Source organism: Canis lupus, chromosome X, assembly GCF_003254725.2.
Source record: "Canis lupus dingo isolate Sandy chromosome X, ASM325472v2, whole genome shotgun sequence".
Classification (NCBI taxonomy): Eukaryota; Metazoa; Chordata; class Mammalia; order Carnivora; family Canidae; genus Canis; species Canis lupus.
In genome coordinates this window covers 81,807,850-81,826,220 of record NC_064281.1, presented here as the reverse complement: position 1 = coordinate 81,826,220, position 18,371 = coordinate 81,807,850, and the positions used below count along the sequence as shown (strand labels likewise).

At 39.2% G+C, this 18,371-nt stretch overlaps 1 protein-coding gene across 5 annotated transcripts in view; it reads right to left on the bottom strand.

The window, feature by feature from the left end:
- The window catches only part of LOC112649271 (NACHT, LRR and PYD domains-containing protein 12), a 42,268-nt gene extending 24,458 nt beyond the window's left edge, over positions 1-17,810 (bottom strand). Inside the window, exons 1-3 of one of the 5 annotated variants that reach the window (XM_025431476.3) lie at positions 17,726-17,810; positions 2,662-2,749; positions 1,476-1,520 (exon numbers count right to left, since the gene is read on the bottom strand). In XM_025431476.3, coding sequence (XP_025287261.1) covers positions 1,476-1,520; positions 2,662-2,731 — 115 coding nt within the window. In that variant the 5' untranslated portion in view covers positions 2,732-2,749; positions 17,726-17,810. Of the gene's footprint in view, positions 1-1,475; positions 1,521-2,661; positions 2,750-16,145; positions 16,206-17,104; positions 17,167-17,342; positions 17,656-17,725 lie in introns of those variants that run through there. The other 4 variants (XM_035711997.2, XM_025431477.3, XM_025431478.3 and 1 more) reach the window with 4 other exon arrangements.
- Between the last annotated feature and the right edge of the window lie 561 nt (positions 17,811-18,371).

Sequence of the window (18,371 nt, the reverse complement as noted above, 5' to 3'; positions counted from 1 at the left end):
TAGCCAGTCCTGATTATTACATTAGATAACTTGTCCAATGGTAGAGACTTAATTAAGACTAAGGTTTGTCTAAAGCCATGGTCTGTGTGCTTAAATACCATACTATACAGCTTTTCACTTTCTGCAACTAGAAAAAATAATCCAAGGAGTCAGTTATCAAGTTCAAACTTCTGTTAAGTGAATGTCTAAGCTAGCATTTCCCAAATAAGCGTTCCTTGGAACACTATTTTGCAAGATATTTAAAAAGCTGTGGGAAAGGGAAGCCCAGGTGGCTCAGCGGTTTAGTGCCGCCTTCAGCCCAGGGCCTGATCCTGGAGACCCGGGATCGAGTCCCACATCAGGCTTCCTGCATGGAGCCTGCTTCTCCCTCTGCCTGTGTCTCTGCCTCTCTCTCTCTCTCTGTCTCTCATGAATAAATACATAAAATCTTATATATATATATATATATATAAAAAAAAAAAAAAAAAAAGCTGTGGGAAAGATGTCCAGTGGTCAAATAAGTTAAGGGGAATGCACCCTTTATCTCCTTTTAGAGTTTCTCAATGCATGTTAGCATATCAAAGGATCTGAAATGGCCTACAGTAAAAATAAATAAATAGGCTAATTAACTTGGTTTAATCCAGCATTTCTGGTCTCAAATGACTATAGAACCCCTTCCTACAAGCAAAGTTATCACCGCCTGGACAACGGTGCTCTGTAGAACTGCGTGAGAAATCCTAATCTAGATAAGTGTTGGCAAACTTCCTCTGTAAAATTCTGGAGTTTAGGCTTTTGGGTCTCTGTTGCAGTTATTCAACTCTGCCATCTAAGCTTGAAGGTAGCCATACACAATATGTAAATGAGCGGGCATGGCTGCTTCTTTTTTTTTTTTTTTTTTTTTTAATTTTTTTTTTTATTTATTTATGATAGGTACACAGTGAGAGAGAGAGAGGCAGAGACACAGGCAGAGGGAGAAGCAGGCTCCATGCACCGGGAGCCCGACGTGGGATTCGATCCCGGATCTCCAGGATCGCGCCCTGGGCCAAAGGCAGGCGCCAAACCGCTGCGCCACCCAGGGATCCCGGGCATGGCTGCTTCTAATAAAACTTTATTTACAAAAACAGGTCCCTAGTTTGATTTGGCCCACTGGCTGTAATTTGCTGGCCTCAATTTAGATCACTCCTAAAACAGACAGGTCTGTTCTAGCCATAAAGCTCTGTACAAAAAAAAAAAAAAAAAAAGCTCTGTACATCTGGTGCCTGACGACCATCAGTGGTCCTCCTAGTATTCAAATATGTATTCTATATGTTATAAAAGTCTATATGTTATGGCAATTTAGAGCTTCATAGATATTACCCCCTCCAAAAAATCAATGGTTACTGTCTAATGAATATGGGGGAAGAAATGGGAGTGGAATGTGGATGAGAAGCCAGGTTTTTAGGAGGCACTTTTCACAAAACAAAACAAAACAAAAGTAAAAGAGAGAAGACATCTACCTCTGAATTCTTTCCATGAAGATGGAGACTGAGAATTTGAAGCAGCTGTGGGAGGAAAGAGTTGAGATTAAGAGAAGCACAAATACACCTTCCAATTAAAACACGAAATATACAGAAATTTAGCCACATTGTTTCAGCCATTCCTGCTGTTCCCCCAGACAGAAATACAAGGAAGAAAGTCACCTCACATCTATTCTAACTCACCCACAAAATTATTTTTTAACTGAGACCTTCACACACATATATTTAGGGTATAAACATTTACATTTTTATGCTCTGTAAGGAAAATTTTAGGCATTAACTTAAAGCAGCACACATTATTTGAAGTGACTATTTCTGGTATTTTGCTTTCCATTGAGCATTAGCCTATTGCTTCTGTTGGAGATTGTTTTGAGCTTAATTTATTAGTGAGAAATAAGGCACTGCTGATGTTAGTGTAACATATATACAATGATTTAAGATTTGAATACATATACACATTCAACCCAAACACATATATAGATATATAGATAGAAATACACAAATATAGGCACATGTGCATGCATGCATACACACACACACACACACACACACACAGCCTCCACATTCCTATAGCTTTTTAGTACATGCACACCTTTAAAAGCAAGAGTGGGACTTATACTTGGGAGAAGGTATGAAAATGTGGATGGGAGGAAGCAGAGTCTGGAGAGGTAGATATAACAATGTCACAGAAATGGGCAGGCAAGTGAGTGGTCTGCTGATGATAATCAGTTTCTATTCCCCATAACTAAATATTTCTTGGAGCTCAGGAATCAGCCACAAGGGGAAGGACTCCAGCAATCTTCACTCTTTGCTCTTTTGTGCTGCCTCCTGTGAAAATCTGTGGTTACAGTAAAGGGAGAGACTTGAGTCTTTTAAGATTATAAATGCTTTTGGGATCATGGAAAACAGTAGAAACCACAGTTGCTTCTTCTCTTTTCTTTTTCCTCATTTTGGAAAACACAAAAATTGTGGAGACATTTTTAAGAGATTATTAATGGGTAAATACTGTATCCATGTAGCATCTCAATATACACAAACCTATACACTGCAACACAATGTTAAAGATTCCCCCCAAAAATCCCAAAGTCCACGAGGAGAAGTAGGAGAAAAAGAATGAACAGGATTATCTATATTATACCATCTCTTACCTCATTCAGTTACTCACCTTTCTGTTCAGATAATAAACTCCAAGTACAGGCAGGTTCCATATCTTTTCTTTTCTTTTGACTGGTCATCCTGGCAAATCAAGAAGACTGTAATCCAAAACAGAAATGATGACTGAAAGGCCTAGTGGAAGCTCAAAGTAAAAAGGAACTCAAGAAAGACTACTCCAGGCACTATAGAGTTAGGGAAGAGAGAAGGCCCAATAATCAAGTAGATTTGCTAGGGTGGGACTACGGGATCACATGAAGAAAGATCAAAACCAACAGTCTTTAACTTGAAGAGGAGAAAAACTAAAAGAAGGTAGAATGTCTGTAAACTTTTGAACAGTACAAATATGGGAAATGTGAAATTGGGTTCTGAATTGGGTTACTAAGAGAAGCACAGGATTTAGAGAAAACACCTCTAATGTCTAGGGTCAAGATAAAAAAGAATGGGGGATCCCTGGGTGGCGCAGCGGTTTGGCGCCTGCCTTTGGCCCAGGGCGCGATCCTGGAGACCCAGGATCGAATCCCACATCGGGCTCCCGGTGCATGGAGCCTGCTTCTCCCTCTGCCTGTGTCTCTGCCTCTCTCTCTCTCACTGTGTGCCTATCATAAATAAATTAAAAAAAAAAAAAAAAAAAAAGAATGACTGTGTCTTTACACAACATATTTTTGGTGCCATTAATAAAGGAAGAATTCTAAGACCTTAGATTGGAATACTGTGGTATAAGAGAAACAATCTATAGTATTAGGAGATATAGGCCCTAGTTCCATTTCTATAACTATAGACCTATGGACCTTGAGTAAAATTCTTTCTGGATCTGTTTTATCATTTTCACAATGATAGAAGAATTCTAGAAGAATTCTAAGACCTTAGATTGGAATACTGTGGTATGAGAGAAACAATCTATAGTATTAGGAGATATAGGCCCTAGTTCCATTTCTAGAACAATGGACATATGACCTTGAGTAAAATTCTTTCTGGGTCTGTTTTATCATTTTCACAATGGCTGAGGGAATGTTTGCCCAGGTTTCTCTCCAGGTTGAACATTGTAAGATCAGTGGTTCTCAGTCCTAGCTGCACATTAAAATTACCTTCATACCACCCTCCATAATTTTTTTTGCAATATTACTTATCACTTTATAACACACTTGATAATTTTCTTATGTATAATGCTTATAATTCATTTTCATTCTTTCCCACCTAAATTGAAGTATTGGCCCCAATTCTCAACCTTTGCCATGAACTTTGCAAGTCTACACAGCAGAAGTGAGGCTTATTTTCCCAGCTCTTGTGTTTGCGCTCAGCCTTGAGACTTGCTTTGGCTAATAAAGTACACACAGATGTAACTTAAGCAGGGGCTTGAAATATGCTTGCACAGTTGGACATGCTCCCTCTTGCAATTCTCCCACTGGCATGAGATGAGCCATGAGAGACACAAGTGCCAACTAGTCCACTGGTCTAAGGAGAAATGCATGAAACAGAGCCATACCAGTTTACTCAGTCCTGAAGCACGAAAAGTTGTCATCCCAACCTAAATCAGAGTTGCCCAACAAAGCTCTGCTTAATCAGCTTGAATCCTGGCTAGGCTCCAGAAATGTGAGAATAAGTACTTAATAAGTTCTTAGTTTTTCATGCCACTAAGATTTTATCGTTGTGTTACGTATCATTGTGACAATACCTAACTGATACATCCTGCTAGGAAGTAAATACCTAGAAAGTATTTAGCATAAAGAAGACATTAAATATTCATTGAACAGGAGCACCTGGGTGGCTCAGCTGGTAACGCATCTGCCTTTGGCTCAGGTCATGATCCCAGGGTCTTGAGATTGAGTCCCACGTCAGGCCTCCTGCTGAATAGGGAACCTGCTTCTCCCTCTCCCCGCTGCTTGTTCTCTCTCTCTCTTTTAAATAGATAAATAAAAATTCAAAAATCTTTTAAAGATAAACATATGCTTATTGAAAAAATTGGGATGAATGAATAAAAGCGTTTTTTAAAAAAAATCCAAGGCCAAGTCTGCATTCCTGATAAATTAAATCAGAATTTTTGATGATGAGATTTGGTATTGACTTTTTTTTTCAAAGCTCCCCAGGTGATTCTAATACACAGTCAGGGAAGAGAGCCACCATTCTAGATTCAGTTATTTTTGATAGAGGAGAGTTTATTGGTAAAGCACACAGGCTTTGGAATCAAATAGAAGTGTTCAAGCTCTGACTACCACTTATGATGTGACAACTATTGAATTAATATCTCTAAGCCTCAGATTCTGCAACTGTTAAATAGGAATAACAATAGTACTTTCCTTATAAGGTTATTTTTTTAAAGATTTTTATTTACTTATTTGATAGAGAAAGAGCACGAGCAGGGGGAGAGACAGGGGGAGAGGGAGAAGCAGACTCCCCATTGAATGGGGCGCCCAATAGGGGGCTCGATCCCAGGATCCTGAGATCATGATTTGAGCTGAAGGCAGGTGCTTAACCAACTGAGCCACCCAGGCACCCTCCTTATAAGGTTATTATGAGCATTAAATGAGATAATGCATATAAGGTCTCCAGTACATTACACGGTATGCAGCAGAGGCTCAATAATCCTAAACTATAGCTAATATTGGCATTGCTGTATCATTTGATATGGAATAGAAATTACTTTGAACTCATGTAGACCTTAAACTCCATTTCCACTGCTTTCTAGCAATATGTTGAATAAATTGCTTAAACTCTGAGACTACAGTAACCCATCTATAAAATATGGTGATAATAATAACTTCATTAATGTGTTGTGAGGATTAAATAAGGCAACATACATAAAACATTTAGCACATGACCAAGTACAATATAAGAGGGAAAATAAGCTGGCATTTATTATAACTGACAGAAGTTACATTCCTTTAAGATCTCCACATAACAACTTCATTCTTACGAGATGGAATGTTCCCAGCATAGAGCTATAGTCCTATGCCCTGGATTTTTTCCCCAATTACTAGGAATATCATGTCCTCCAAAACATAGAAACAATCCTCCAGTTACAAATTGCTCCAAGAAGTGTTCTTGCCCTCAGGTAATGATGCTGAAGGGATGGCATTGGTCATTTACTCTCTTCCTGGGAAATTTCAATCATGTTCATTATTTCAATCGTCCTTACAACCTCTAATTCTTTATCGCAGTAGCCTTCTACTCTGCAATCTATGTTCATACATCTGAAGGCTTCTTCAACACACCACCACCACCCCCACTTAGATGTTGACATCTGTCTTTTTATTTCCTTTCATAGCTTTTATTTGGTTCCTCCAGCATTCTTTCACTGATCTGTGTTCTAATGAGAAACTCTATCCCTCTTAGTGGTATAATCAGATTCTCTTTGCCTGAATTTAAAAGCCTGAGTGGAGACTTATAAGTCCTGAAGTTCTGCCACCCAAATGCTCCAAGCTTTCTTAGTTCTGGACCTCCTTGAGGCTTTGTTTTTCAGCATTTCCTTTGGTTTTGATCAACTCCAGTAGTCTTCCCCAAATTCCTATCTTTGCTTAAGTTACTCAGAACCAAGTTCTATTGCCTGTGGCTAAAAAATCCTGACATAGAAATTGTACCAGAAAGTGAGTTACAGTCAACAGACCTTTGGGGAATTATGGGGATATTTTATAACTGGTTATTAGGCTGAGTAAAAGGCTGTGAGATGGCTCAAATTCCAGGATAGCAAAGCAGTGTCTATTGTACTAGGATCTCCACTAGAACATATCGCATCTTTAATGCAAAGTAGTACAAGATGCCCTCTCCAAGGAGACAAATCAAAGTAAGATGTCTCCTCTGGGCAGCTGAATTACAAAATGGTAAAATGGTGTTTCCTTCTCTGGGCTGGAGCAGCACCAAGCTAGGAACACAAGTTAGACAGCAGAATATGCGCTAATTTCAGTCCCTACTCAGATGCTTGGCCCTATGCCTTTTCAGTCAACAAACTACAACTTTTCATGGTGACTCTACATGGTATCCATGTTGCTAAAAATAGGAAAGAACTGCTACAAATTTAACATCAAATCTCACCTCCAGGGCTAAAATGAGACTGTACTTTTAAAAATTGGTATTTAATTCACATATCATAAAATTCACCCTTTTAAAGTATACAATTCAATGATTTGTAGTGTCTTCACAAAGTTTTACAACCATCACTATCTAATTCCAGAACAGTTTTATCACCCCCAAAAAGACACTGTGCCCATTAAGCAAACACTGCCCATTCTCCCCACCCCACATTCTTTAGAAACCACAATTCTACTTCCTATCTCTAAGGATTTGCCTATTCTGGATGTTTCATATAAATAGAATAGTACAATAATGGTGTCTTTTATCTGGCTTTTTTCACTTAGCATAATGTTTTCAAGGTTCATCCATGTTATAGCAATGTATCCACACTTCATTCCTATTTATAACTGAGTAATAAATTCACTTCACATTCACTAGTATGGCTATAATTTTAAAACGGAAAATGGTAAGGATATGGAGAAACTGGAACCCTCATATATTGCTCATGGGAATATAAAATGGTGCAGCCACTGTGGAAACATTTGGCAGTACCTCAATAAGTTAAACATACAAATAACATATTACCTGGCAATTCCACTCCCACATATATATCCAAAAGAACTGAAAACAGGTATTTAACACAAAAATTTGCACAAGGATATTCATAGCAGCACTATACTCAATAGCAGAAATGTGGAAACAACCCTATTGTCCATCAGCTGATGAATTAATAAGCAAAATGTGGTATATACTCACAACGAAATATTATTCATAGTCATAGAAATTACATTTAGTGTTTGCTAGGAATTGAGAGAAAAAAAGAAAATGAGCAAAATATTTGAATAAACCTTTCACAAAGGAAGATATACAAATGGCCAATAATAGCACATGAAAAGATGCTCAACGTCATTAGTTATTAAGGAAATGCAAATAAAAACTACAGTGAGGTTCCACTTCATACCCACCAGAATGGTTAATATTAATAAAATAGACCCTGCCAAATGCTTATAAGGATGTTGGTGGGAGAGAAAAATGATACAAAGATATAGCAGTTTCACATAAAACAAAACATACACCTATTCTATGACCCATAAATTTCATTCCTAGATATTTACCACTCCCCACTGCAATATATATACATTTTTTCACAAAATAATTACACAAGAATGTCTACAGCAGTTTTATTCACAATAGCCCATACTAGAAACAGCCCAGGTATCCATCAACATAAGAATGTATAAGCAAACTGTGATCTATCCATACAATAGCGTTATTCAATAATAAAAAGGAATGAAGTATTGATACAAGCAACAATGTGAATGAACCATGCAGAGAGAGCTTTACACAAAAGAGTATGTTTTGTGTAATCCCATTTATACGAATTTCTAAAATGTGCAAAACTAATCTATCACTATAAATCAGAATAGTGACTACTTCTGGTGAGGAAGAGGAGATGAGGATTAACTGCAAAAGAGGAATTCTTTGATATGACAGAAATGTTCTGTATCTTGATAGAGGTTTTGGTTATGCCAGTTATCAAAACTCATCCAATAAAACACATGATTCTTGTATTTCACTATGCATGCTAAAGGAGATAGATAATGGAATATTATTCAGCCATAAAAAAGAAATCTTGCTGTTGCAGGAAGTCATCAAGAGGATGTGACCTCCTTACTCCCTCCCCCATCCTTAGAATGTGCATTCCATTTGCCTTCCCCACTCTCAGAAGCTGTTCCAAGGACATAGTCTTGAGAGAGAGTAAAGTGTTGTTGAGCCCATCTAGATGGTATACATGACTAAAACCCCTTGAGGCCTCTATATAAACTTAAGATTCTGGTGGGCAAGTGTGAAGATCTACTCCTCTTGCAGCTGCCCAAGACAAGCCTCACACATAAGCTTCCTTGCTTATTAAACCTGCCACCTACCAATCTGAGGTAGTCTGCCTCTATCTTCCTTCTCTCCCTGCAAACAAACACCTGCCATTTTCAGCAACATGGATAGACCTTGAGGGCATTATGCTAAGTTAAGTAAGTCAGACAGAGAAAGACAAAAACTATATGATCTCACTTATATGTGGAATATAACACAAAACAAAAAACTAGTCCACAGATACAGAGACAGATTGGTGGTTGCTAGAGGCAGTGGATAAGGGGTAGGTGAAATGAGTGAAGGGAGTCAAAAGGTACCAACTTCCAGTTATAAAATAAATAAGTCATGGGGATGTAATGCATAGCATGGTGACTATAGTTAATAATACTGAATTGCATATATGAAAATTATTAAGAGAGTAGATCTTAAAAGTTCTCATCATAAGAAAAACAATTCTGTATGGTGATAGGTATTATTATTATTATTTTTGGTGATAGGTATTAACTAGACTTGCTGTGGTGATCATTTCACAATATACACAAATATTGAATCATTATGTTATACACCTGAAATTAATATAATGTATGCTAATTATATCTCAGTTAAAAATCAATAATTACTGGAATAGAAAGCAAACAATAAGAATAGAGTAGATCAATAAAAGGAAATGCTAGTTCTTTGAAAAGACTAATGAAGGGGCTCCTGCGTCCCTGGGCTCAGTCAGTTAAGTCCTGACTTCAGCTCAGGTCATGATCTCAGGGTCCTGAGATGGAGCCCCGTGTCTGGCTCTGCCCTCTGTGGGGAATCTGCCTGTCCCTCTCCCTCTCCCTCTGCCCCTCCTCCTGCTCACGCTCTCTCTCTCTCTCTCTCTCTCATATAAGTAAAACATTTAAAAAGAAAAAGATCACATCTGAAACTAAGTATGTACTATATGTTGGCTAATTGAATTTAAATTAAAAGAAAAAAGACTATAGAGTGCTTGGGTGGCTCAGTCAGTTAAGTGTCTGCCTTAGGCTCCGGTCATGATCCCAGGAGCCCCACATCTGCCTCCCTGCTCAGCAGAGAGAGTCTGCTACTTCCTCTCCCTCTGTTCCTCCCCTCCCCCCACTTATGCTCTCTCTCTCTCAAATAAATAAAAATATTTTTAAAAATTAAAAAAATAATAAATAAGACTAATAAAATGGACAATCTTTTAGCAAGTATTATTTCAAAAAGAAGGCACAAATTAAATAAAAGGGAGCCAAGTTACAAAAATGGAGATTTAAAAATGATCAGAAAATTACTTTTTAGAAGTACTATGTCCTATGTTTTTTCTATGTATAACTTTTATACCAACAACTTAAAAAAGCTAGGTGATATGGATATTTCCCAAGAAAATAAATAACTAAAGTTGGCTTAAGAAATAAAAAACTTAAATAGACCAATTAATCATAGAAGATGTGAAATGATAATAATCTACTTCAAAAGTCACCATCCCAAAAACCTTTGTGGGAGAGTTTGACCAGTTGTTTAGGAACAGATTAATCAAACTTTATATAAATTTTCCATAGCAAAGTAATAGAATGGAAATGACACCATACAGTCATAAGGCTAATATCACCTTCATATCAAAATTGACTACTAAAAGGAAAGAAATTATAGACCCATCTCACTTATGAACTTAGATATAAAAAAATGCATAACCTTAATATCAAAATCAAACAAGCACAGGAAAACTATAGGCCATCATTTCTTTTTACAGGTGTGCAAATGGCATTTTTGGTAGGACAATTCTTCCTTTAGCATTCCTGGTCCTCATCTACTAAATACCAGTAGGATCCCCCCACCCCACCCCCACACACACACATACTGACAACTAAAGGACTTCCAAACATTTCCAAATGCCTGCTAGAGGGGTGCTTCAGCCCCAGGTGGAGGATCAATGCTACATCTCCTTTGTGAAGACAGATACAAAACTGCTAAATTAGTCCCTCAAATTCTATAGTATATTTAAAAAGATACATCATTAATCATACATTAATCCTAGGAAAAAAGGGATATTTTACATTTACACGTCTGTTAATGGGCAACAGGGCACCAACTCCTTACTTGGAAAATTAACAATTACAGGGAAAGAGTTAAGCATTTATCCTGTCTTTCCTATAGGACCTGTATTTTAGGCTTACCAAATAGCCATAGTAGATGAGGGATAGTTCTTAAAGAGTGGTATGCTAGCCAACAAATGCTGAAAGAATGATAGAATCGTTACTTTGAAATCCTTAACAAAATAACTGTTTCAGATAACAGTTAACCAAATGGATGGTAAAGCCATTAGGTGAAAAGATGATGGAGAATATTACACTGAAGGGATAAGACTATCATCATTTCTATTCTCTTTCAGTATTACTAAAAGACGAGAAAACTCTGTAAAAGGAAGTACACAGTATCAACTATGAGACAGTCTCACCAAATAATAATAAAGACTCTAATCAAGTGTTTAGCTCTAAAAAAACAAAAAACAAAAAACAAAAAAAAGTGTTTAGCTCTAACTTCCAGTAAACAAGGAATATAGGCAATATAAAAATAAATAAAACAGCACTTCAAGGAAGTAATTAGTCAAATCCATGTTGTGAGAGAGTCTACAGGACAACTGGAAGTATCTTCAACAAACCAATGGCATGAAAATAAAAAAGAGGAGGTATTGCTCTGTCTTAGCTTTTTTAAAAACTTGAAAGAAACTTATGCAACAAGTTAGTTGCTAGGAAACTTAGTACAACAAGTTAACCTTGGTTGGATCCTGACTGGAACAAACCCCAAGGATAAAAATATATTTTAGACAATCGGGAAAATTTGTATGGGTGTTGGGTTTTAGTGTGATAATGGCATTATGATTGTACGAGAAGATTTGTTTGTGCTATAATTTTTTGTGATGCACACTGAAATATTTAGGAATGAAGTCAGATAACATTCATGATTAGCCTAAAACATCCCAGTAGAAAAGGGGGGTGGGGATAGCTGAACCAAGTAGGACAAATGTTGCTACTGAAGTTGAATTATGGGTACATGGGGTTTATTTTGTTCTCTACTGTTATTTATGTTTGGAAATTTTCATAACTGAAAGTTTTTAAAAAATTTTTATTTATTCATGAGAGAGACACACACACAGAGAGGCAGAGACACAGGTACAGAGAGAAGCAGGCTCCCTGTGAGGTGCCCAATATAGGACTTGATCCCAGGGCCTCGGGGTCATGCCCTGAGCCAAAGTCAGATGCTCAACCACTGAGCCACCCAGATGTCCCCGTAACTGAAAGTTTTTAAAACACTATCAATGCAATTCAATTCAATGCTTTAACAATTTAAAGGAGAAAAACCTAAATGTCCACCTTACAGGTAAAAAAGCAAATGACAAACTTTCATATCCATTCTTTCTTTTAAAAAATAAGCCCCCAAAAAGTAAGCCATAAAGAAAATGTAGTTAATAAAGAGCAATTGCCAAAAACCCACCATAAGCATTTTAGAAGCATTCCTATTTTTTTAAACTTAAACTTTGTTAGTTAACATACAATGCAATATTGGTTTCTGGAGTAGAATTCAGTGATTCACCACTTACATACAACATCCAGGGCTCATCACAAGTGCCCTCATTAATACGCATCACCTATCTAAGCCCTTTCCCCCTCTATCTCCTCCCTCAATCAACCCTCAGTTTGCTCTGTCGTTAAGTCACTTATGGTTTGTTTCCCTCTTTCCTTTTTTAATTTTCACCCTTCCCATATGTTCATCTGTGTTCTTTCTTAAATTCCACATATAACTGAGATCATACGGTATTTGTCTTTCTCTGATTTATTTCACTTAGAAGCACTCCTATTAAAGGGAAGGATAAGATAAGGATGTCTGATATCATTGCTACTATTCAATCTTATACAGGGTCCTAGCCAATGCATTCAGGCAAAAACAATGCACATAGAATACAGGTTGAAGACAAAGAGACAAAACTATCAATATTTGCACATAATCTGTATGCCTAACTAGAAAATCCAATAGAATCAATTAACAAACTATTAGAAATAAAATAGAATTAAGTAAATTTGCTGGACACACATGATTTCACACAAAACTCAATAGTTTTCTTATACACCTATAATAATTATAAAATGAAAGAAAAAAATCCTGTTAATAGTAGTAACAAAAACTATAAAGTATCTAGAGGGACGCCTGGGTGGCTCAGCGGTTGGGCGCTAGAAATGATCCAAACAAGATATGTTCAAGACATTTATGGAGAAAATCATAAAACATTACTAAAGAACTAAAAATTTGAATAAATGGAGAGCCATACCATGTTTATTCATAAAAAAGGAAGACGTAATAAAGATGCAAATTCTCCCCAGTTAAATCTGTAAACTCAATGCAATGTCAACAAAAATCCCAATAAGATTCTATATGGGTAAGATGATCCCACTATAATATCCATATAAAAAGGTAAACATGCAAGAATAACAAAATATTTGAAGAAAAAAAGAAAGCTCTTTCCCATGCTAGATATCAAACATGTTACATAAAACTATAGAAATTAAAAATGTGGTATGATGCAGGTATAAATAAATGGATCAGCTGAACCAAATAGAGAATCCTGAAATAAATCTAATACATATTAAAAATCTAGTATTGACTAAAGATAGCATTTAGAAGTCAGTAGAGAAAGGAAAGAGAGAGGCATGTACAAAGATTTACATTGTATCACATTTTATATTAGCAAAAAGTTGTAAATAACCGAGTCAGTGGGGAAATTGCTGTAAAAATTGTAGCCTATCTGTTCTGCAGAACACTATGCAACAGTGAAAAAGAACAAGTTAAATTTATATGTACTAACATGAAAAATTTTCAGACATAATGTTGAGTGAAAGCAGCAAGTAGCAGAGCAATACATAGAAGCATGATACAATTTATATCTTTTATTTATTTTTTTAAGATTTTATTTATTTATTCATGAGAGACACACAGAGAGAGAGAGAGAGAGGCAGAGGGAAGCAGGCTCCATGCAGGGAGCCCAAGGTGGGAATCAATCTCGTGTCTCCAGGATCACGCCCTGGGCTGATGGCAGTGCTAAATTGCTGAGCCACCAGGGCTGCCCAATTTATATCTTTTAATAACACTAAGTAATACTGTATATTCTGTGTACATGAAAGAGAGAGAGAGGAAGGGGAAGGGAGAGAGAGAGAACGTTTGCAAATGAATAGAAAAAGGTTTAAGAGAAGATAAGCTAAACAAACAGTGAGTAGAGGAGAGGCAGGGAGGAAATCAATTATGACAGAGGTTTTAGCCCTCCCTTTAACGTTCTATTCCTTTGAAAGAAAAATGTATATATTCACATGTCAAATGTGAATTAAGTACAAAAATAAGAAATTTAAAATCAGCATAACAATATGAATGAGTCCAGTTATGTAAAAAATTCCATATAAGTACTTATTTTTAATATAAATGCATGGAAAAGATACCGTAGACTCTATATTGTTCTGATCTTTTACCATGAATAATATATATAATATAAATAATATATATTTATTATTGAATAATTTAAAAATAAAGACATGAGGGGTGCCTGAGTGGCTCAGTCGGTTAAGTGGCTGCCTTTGGCTCAAGTCATGATTCCAGGGTCCTAGGATCGAGCCCCACATCAGGCTCCCTGCTCAGAGGGAAGTCTGCTTCCCCCTCTCCCTCTGCTTCTCCCCCAGCTTGTTCTCTCTGTCTCAAATAAAAACTTAAAAAAAATAAATACATGGAAAGAGTCAGACACATTAAGTAGAAAAAGCCAGTTGCTATTTTATATATATAACTATATTGTATACAAATACAATAAAAGTATACATGTATCATATGTGTGCATATACATACATATATTCTAATGTACACACACAAAAATACAAACTGGACTTTCACAATTTACATACTCTTGTATTTGATTATTTTTTATAATGAGCATATAGGTATGTCTTACTTAAGAAATATTGTAAAAATTTTGCCATATATATATATATATATATATATACATATATCAAATTATTATGTTCTACACCCTAAACTTATACAATGTTATATATCAATCAGATCTGAATCAAACTGGGGGGAAATAATTAACATACAAATACAGAGAAATCTGATTATGTCATTCAGCTACTTAAAACTCTTTTAAGAGGAGTATTCCCGCTGCTCCTAGAATAAAACCTAAAATAATTAAGAAAACTTGCCATTCAAGCTCAGCTCTCCCCCTTGCTTTATATGCCCTAGGCACAGGAGATGCCTATCAGTTCTTCAAGTCCTTTATACTGTTCTAGCTTCCGGTCTCTGCACAGGCTACTTTTTCCCTCTACTTGGGACACTTCAGGCACCCCTCATCCACCTCCATCTACCCCAATTGATCCTTCAGTTCTCATCATTTCCTCAAGGAAGCCTTCCCTGACACAGGGTCAGGTCTTCCATAAGTCCTCCATAAGCCCTAATGGAACCCTTCTTTTTCCTTCATAGCTCTTCTCACAGTTTGCAGTCTTCTATTTATAGGGTGGGATTATTAATTCCAATTATCACTCTCTCTAGACAGGAAGCTCCACGAGAGGAGGATTTTTGTCTGTCTTGTCATATCCTGATATCTAGCAAGAGCTTAGCAAATATCTGCAAAAGAAATGACTGCTTCTTGTTCATCAGAGTGGACTTTGACTTTGGCACTAGCTCCATTTTCTTCCCCATGGGTGTTATGCCATATGTTGGCAAATTGAACCCCAATAAAAATTAATTAATTAATTAATAATTAAAAAACCCCTGCCATCATATAAGCAAACTCAATGACTATGGATCACTCACCCAATTGTCCCTTGATCTACCCTCATTGTACCTTGATCTCTACTTCTACAATCCCTGATTACATGTCACTTCACTTGCCATTTCTAGCCACTAGTGTTCCAGACCATCTGCTAAACATGGGACCATTCCACTTTAGAATTCCTGAACTCCACTATCTCAATCTCTGGCTATAACCTCCCACTCTTGTTACTTGTTGGTGCTCAGAATACCCACTCATTAAGATCTCCATCCTTTGATTTCTCCCATTCTCCAGGTCATTACCTCCTCGGTTTTACTCTGTAGCCAGTCTAGTCTCCATAGTACACCACTGTAACCACTCTCTAATTAGCAGCCTCACTGCTCTTACCATTTTTAATCTACCATTTTACTGAGCATTTACTATGGGCCACTCTGCATGCATTAACTTTGTAACTTCTCACAACTCCTAAATGAGGTAGAGACTACCAGTGTCCCCTTTTATGGATTAGGGAAAGGATTCTTCTTTTAAAGGAAAAGATTCTTAAAGAGGGGAAGTAATTTGTTCAAGGTCACACAACCAGAAAGTGGTGGAGCAGGGTGGAGCTGGGATGTGACCCCACAGCAGTCAGTACTCTGAATCAGTCAGTAGGTTATTTTGTCACAGAGGGAAAGGTAACTCTAACTACAACAGGGAAAATGAACCATGGGAGGAAAGAGGGCAATTGTGAAGGCTTGAATACCAATGCAGCAATCCAGGTGAGAGCTGATGGTGGACTAATTATTATCTCCCTGAATGTGGCAAAGAATTCAAAATAAAATCCCACTTACTTCAGCCCTGTGACTTTACAGGATAGGCTTGGTGGGCTTTGTATGAAGAAGATGGCACAACTAGGTGTGCCTAGAAGAGACCAAAAAATAGATCACCAGTTTATACATTTTTCCAGAATAAGATGTTTAACTTCTCTGGAAAGATATATATTTCTACTTTTGCTGCCATTTATTAAATACTTCCATGTGCTGGGAATTTAGTGTAGTGTTAGTTACACTCCCAACAACCCCGTGAGCGACTACCCCGTTTTATAGATGAGGAAAGTGATACCCAGGAAGATGAAGACAATGGCTTAGGGTCCCAAGGTTAATTAATGACAAAGATGGGCTCAGACCTCAAGCCCGCTGGTCTCCTTTTAGTCTCTTTTCCCCCAAAGCGCCAACTTAGCAAGGCGCTGACCAGCAGGTCTGAGGCTAGTGAGATCGTCGTCCGCCCCACCCCCTCCCACCCCCGCTCCTGTGTCCTGGCTTTAAAGGATGGCCACGAGATCCCCTTCCGTAGTCGTTCACTGGGCGGGAGGGGAGAAGGCAGAGCGTGTCATCCCGCCTTGTCACCCATCTCTGAGGGCACCAGGACCCGGAGGCATAGCAAACCCAGCCTCGAAGTCACGCGGAGCCCGCGGCGGGCCCGCAGAGCCGGCGACGGCTCAGTCACCTGTCCCCTTCCTCCTCTCACACAATCTAAAGGGACCTATTTGGGGTTTCTACCCCTTGAAGCCATGATATGAGTGGCCACAGATGGCCGTCCGCGGGCCCAGGAGCCCTCTATGCTTATATGCAAACCGTGTGGAGTTTTTTTTTTTTTTGGGGGGGGGGGTGTTGTTGTTTTAAGGAGATGGTCAGTAATTTTCCCCGATTTTCAAAGGGGTCATGTCTTCCCTCCCTCCCCACCTGAGAAATGGCAAGTTAAGAGTCACGACTTTAGGCTCTGCCAGCCCGAGCTTCTCTGACATCTTTACCTCAGTCCCGCACGCACGCAGTGTCAGTCCCACCCCCGGCGTCAGCCAGCAGTCCTTTCCGTTTTCCCCTCCCCCTGACGCACGCCTACACGCAAGCACCCCACACGCACGTACCCCACACGCACGCGCTCCGCGCACGCGCTGCCATTCTCCACGCACAGCTCTGCATATACACACCGCCCGAAAAGTTGCTGCGCCAGCGTGCGCGCGCGCGTCCCGCACGCCCCTTCACACTCACTTATTCCTCGCGCCCAGGCGCCTCTGCCCACCCCTCCGCACGCGCATCTCCTGCTTCCAGCTCAGGGCTCCTGGGGGGCTGGCGGGGCCGGACTTTCCCTGCTGCCCAGCTTCTCCGGGCGCCGAGTTGCCGCACCAGCGCCCTCAGCTCATCCCGCCTGAGCTGGCGGCAGCTCCACAGGCCCGTCTGACTGGGCCGCCACTTCCTCCTCACATCCCAGGAGACACCGGGCGGGGTGTGGCACCTCGCGCGCTTGGCCACCAGGGCGCTTATAGGACAGGGCAGCTAGCCACTTGGGCAGAGGGAACTCTCTCAATTTCCTCTCCCTCCGAACGGGATGTTGGGGAGAGGGGGCGTTTCTCATCGCTGGGAAAAGCGCTCACCTGGTTCCCAAAGCCAGTTGGCTCTTCCTCTATTTCCTGCCAGAGGGAAGGGATACGGAGAGGGAGCCAAGGTCTTTGGGGCGGGAAAGGGGAAATGACTCAGAGAAGAGGCGGCTCGGAGGGAGGGACCGACCTGGAAAGGGGGGGCACTGGGATGTGGGAGGAAAAGGCTTTCCTTTTGGGAAAGCCACGGTAGGGGCGGTTTTGAGGGTGTCTTACACAGTCGTGCAAATCCTTCCTGGTCTACTCCAAGTCCTGGAGCCACCGGGTGGGAATATTTCTGAAGTGCTGGGCCTTAAAACTCCTCGTTTACACACACACACACCGCCCCCGCACCAGAGGCAGCTAAGGCCAAGAGCCTGGCTAGTTGCTCACAGGCACCAAGGAATCTTACTGGTCTGAACAAAGGGCACAGGAATTAACTCTTTATGTTCTGTGGAGCCAGTAATAGTCTTTACCTCCTAGGGTTGTTGGAACGATTAAATTAGTTAGTAAATTTCAAGTGCTTAGAATAGTGTCAGGGACACTATAGGCAATCGGTGATAGCTCCTATTATTACAAAGTTTTCATTCAACGGTGATCTGTCTCCCCTCTAGATTATGAGTGTCATGAGGGCAGAGACTACGTGCTTTAGTTAATACTGAAC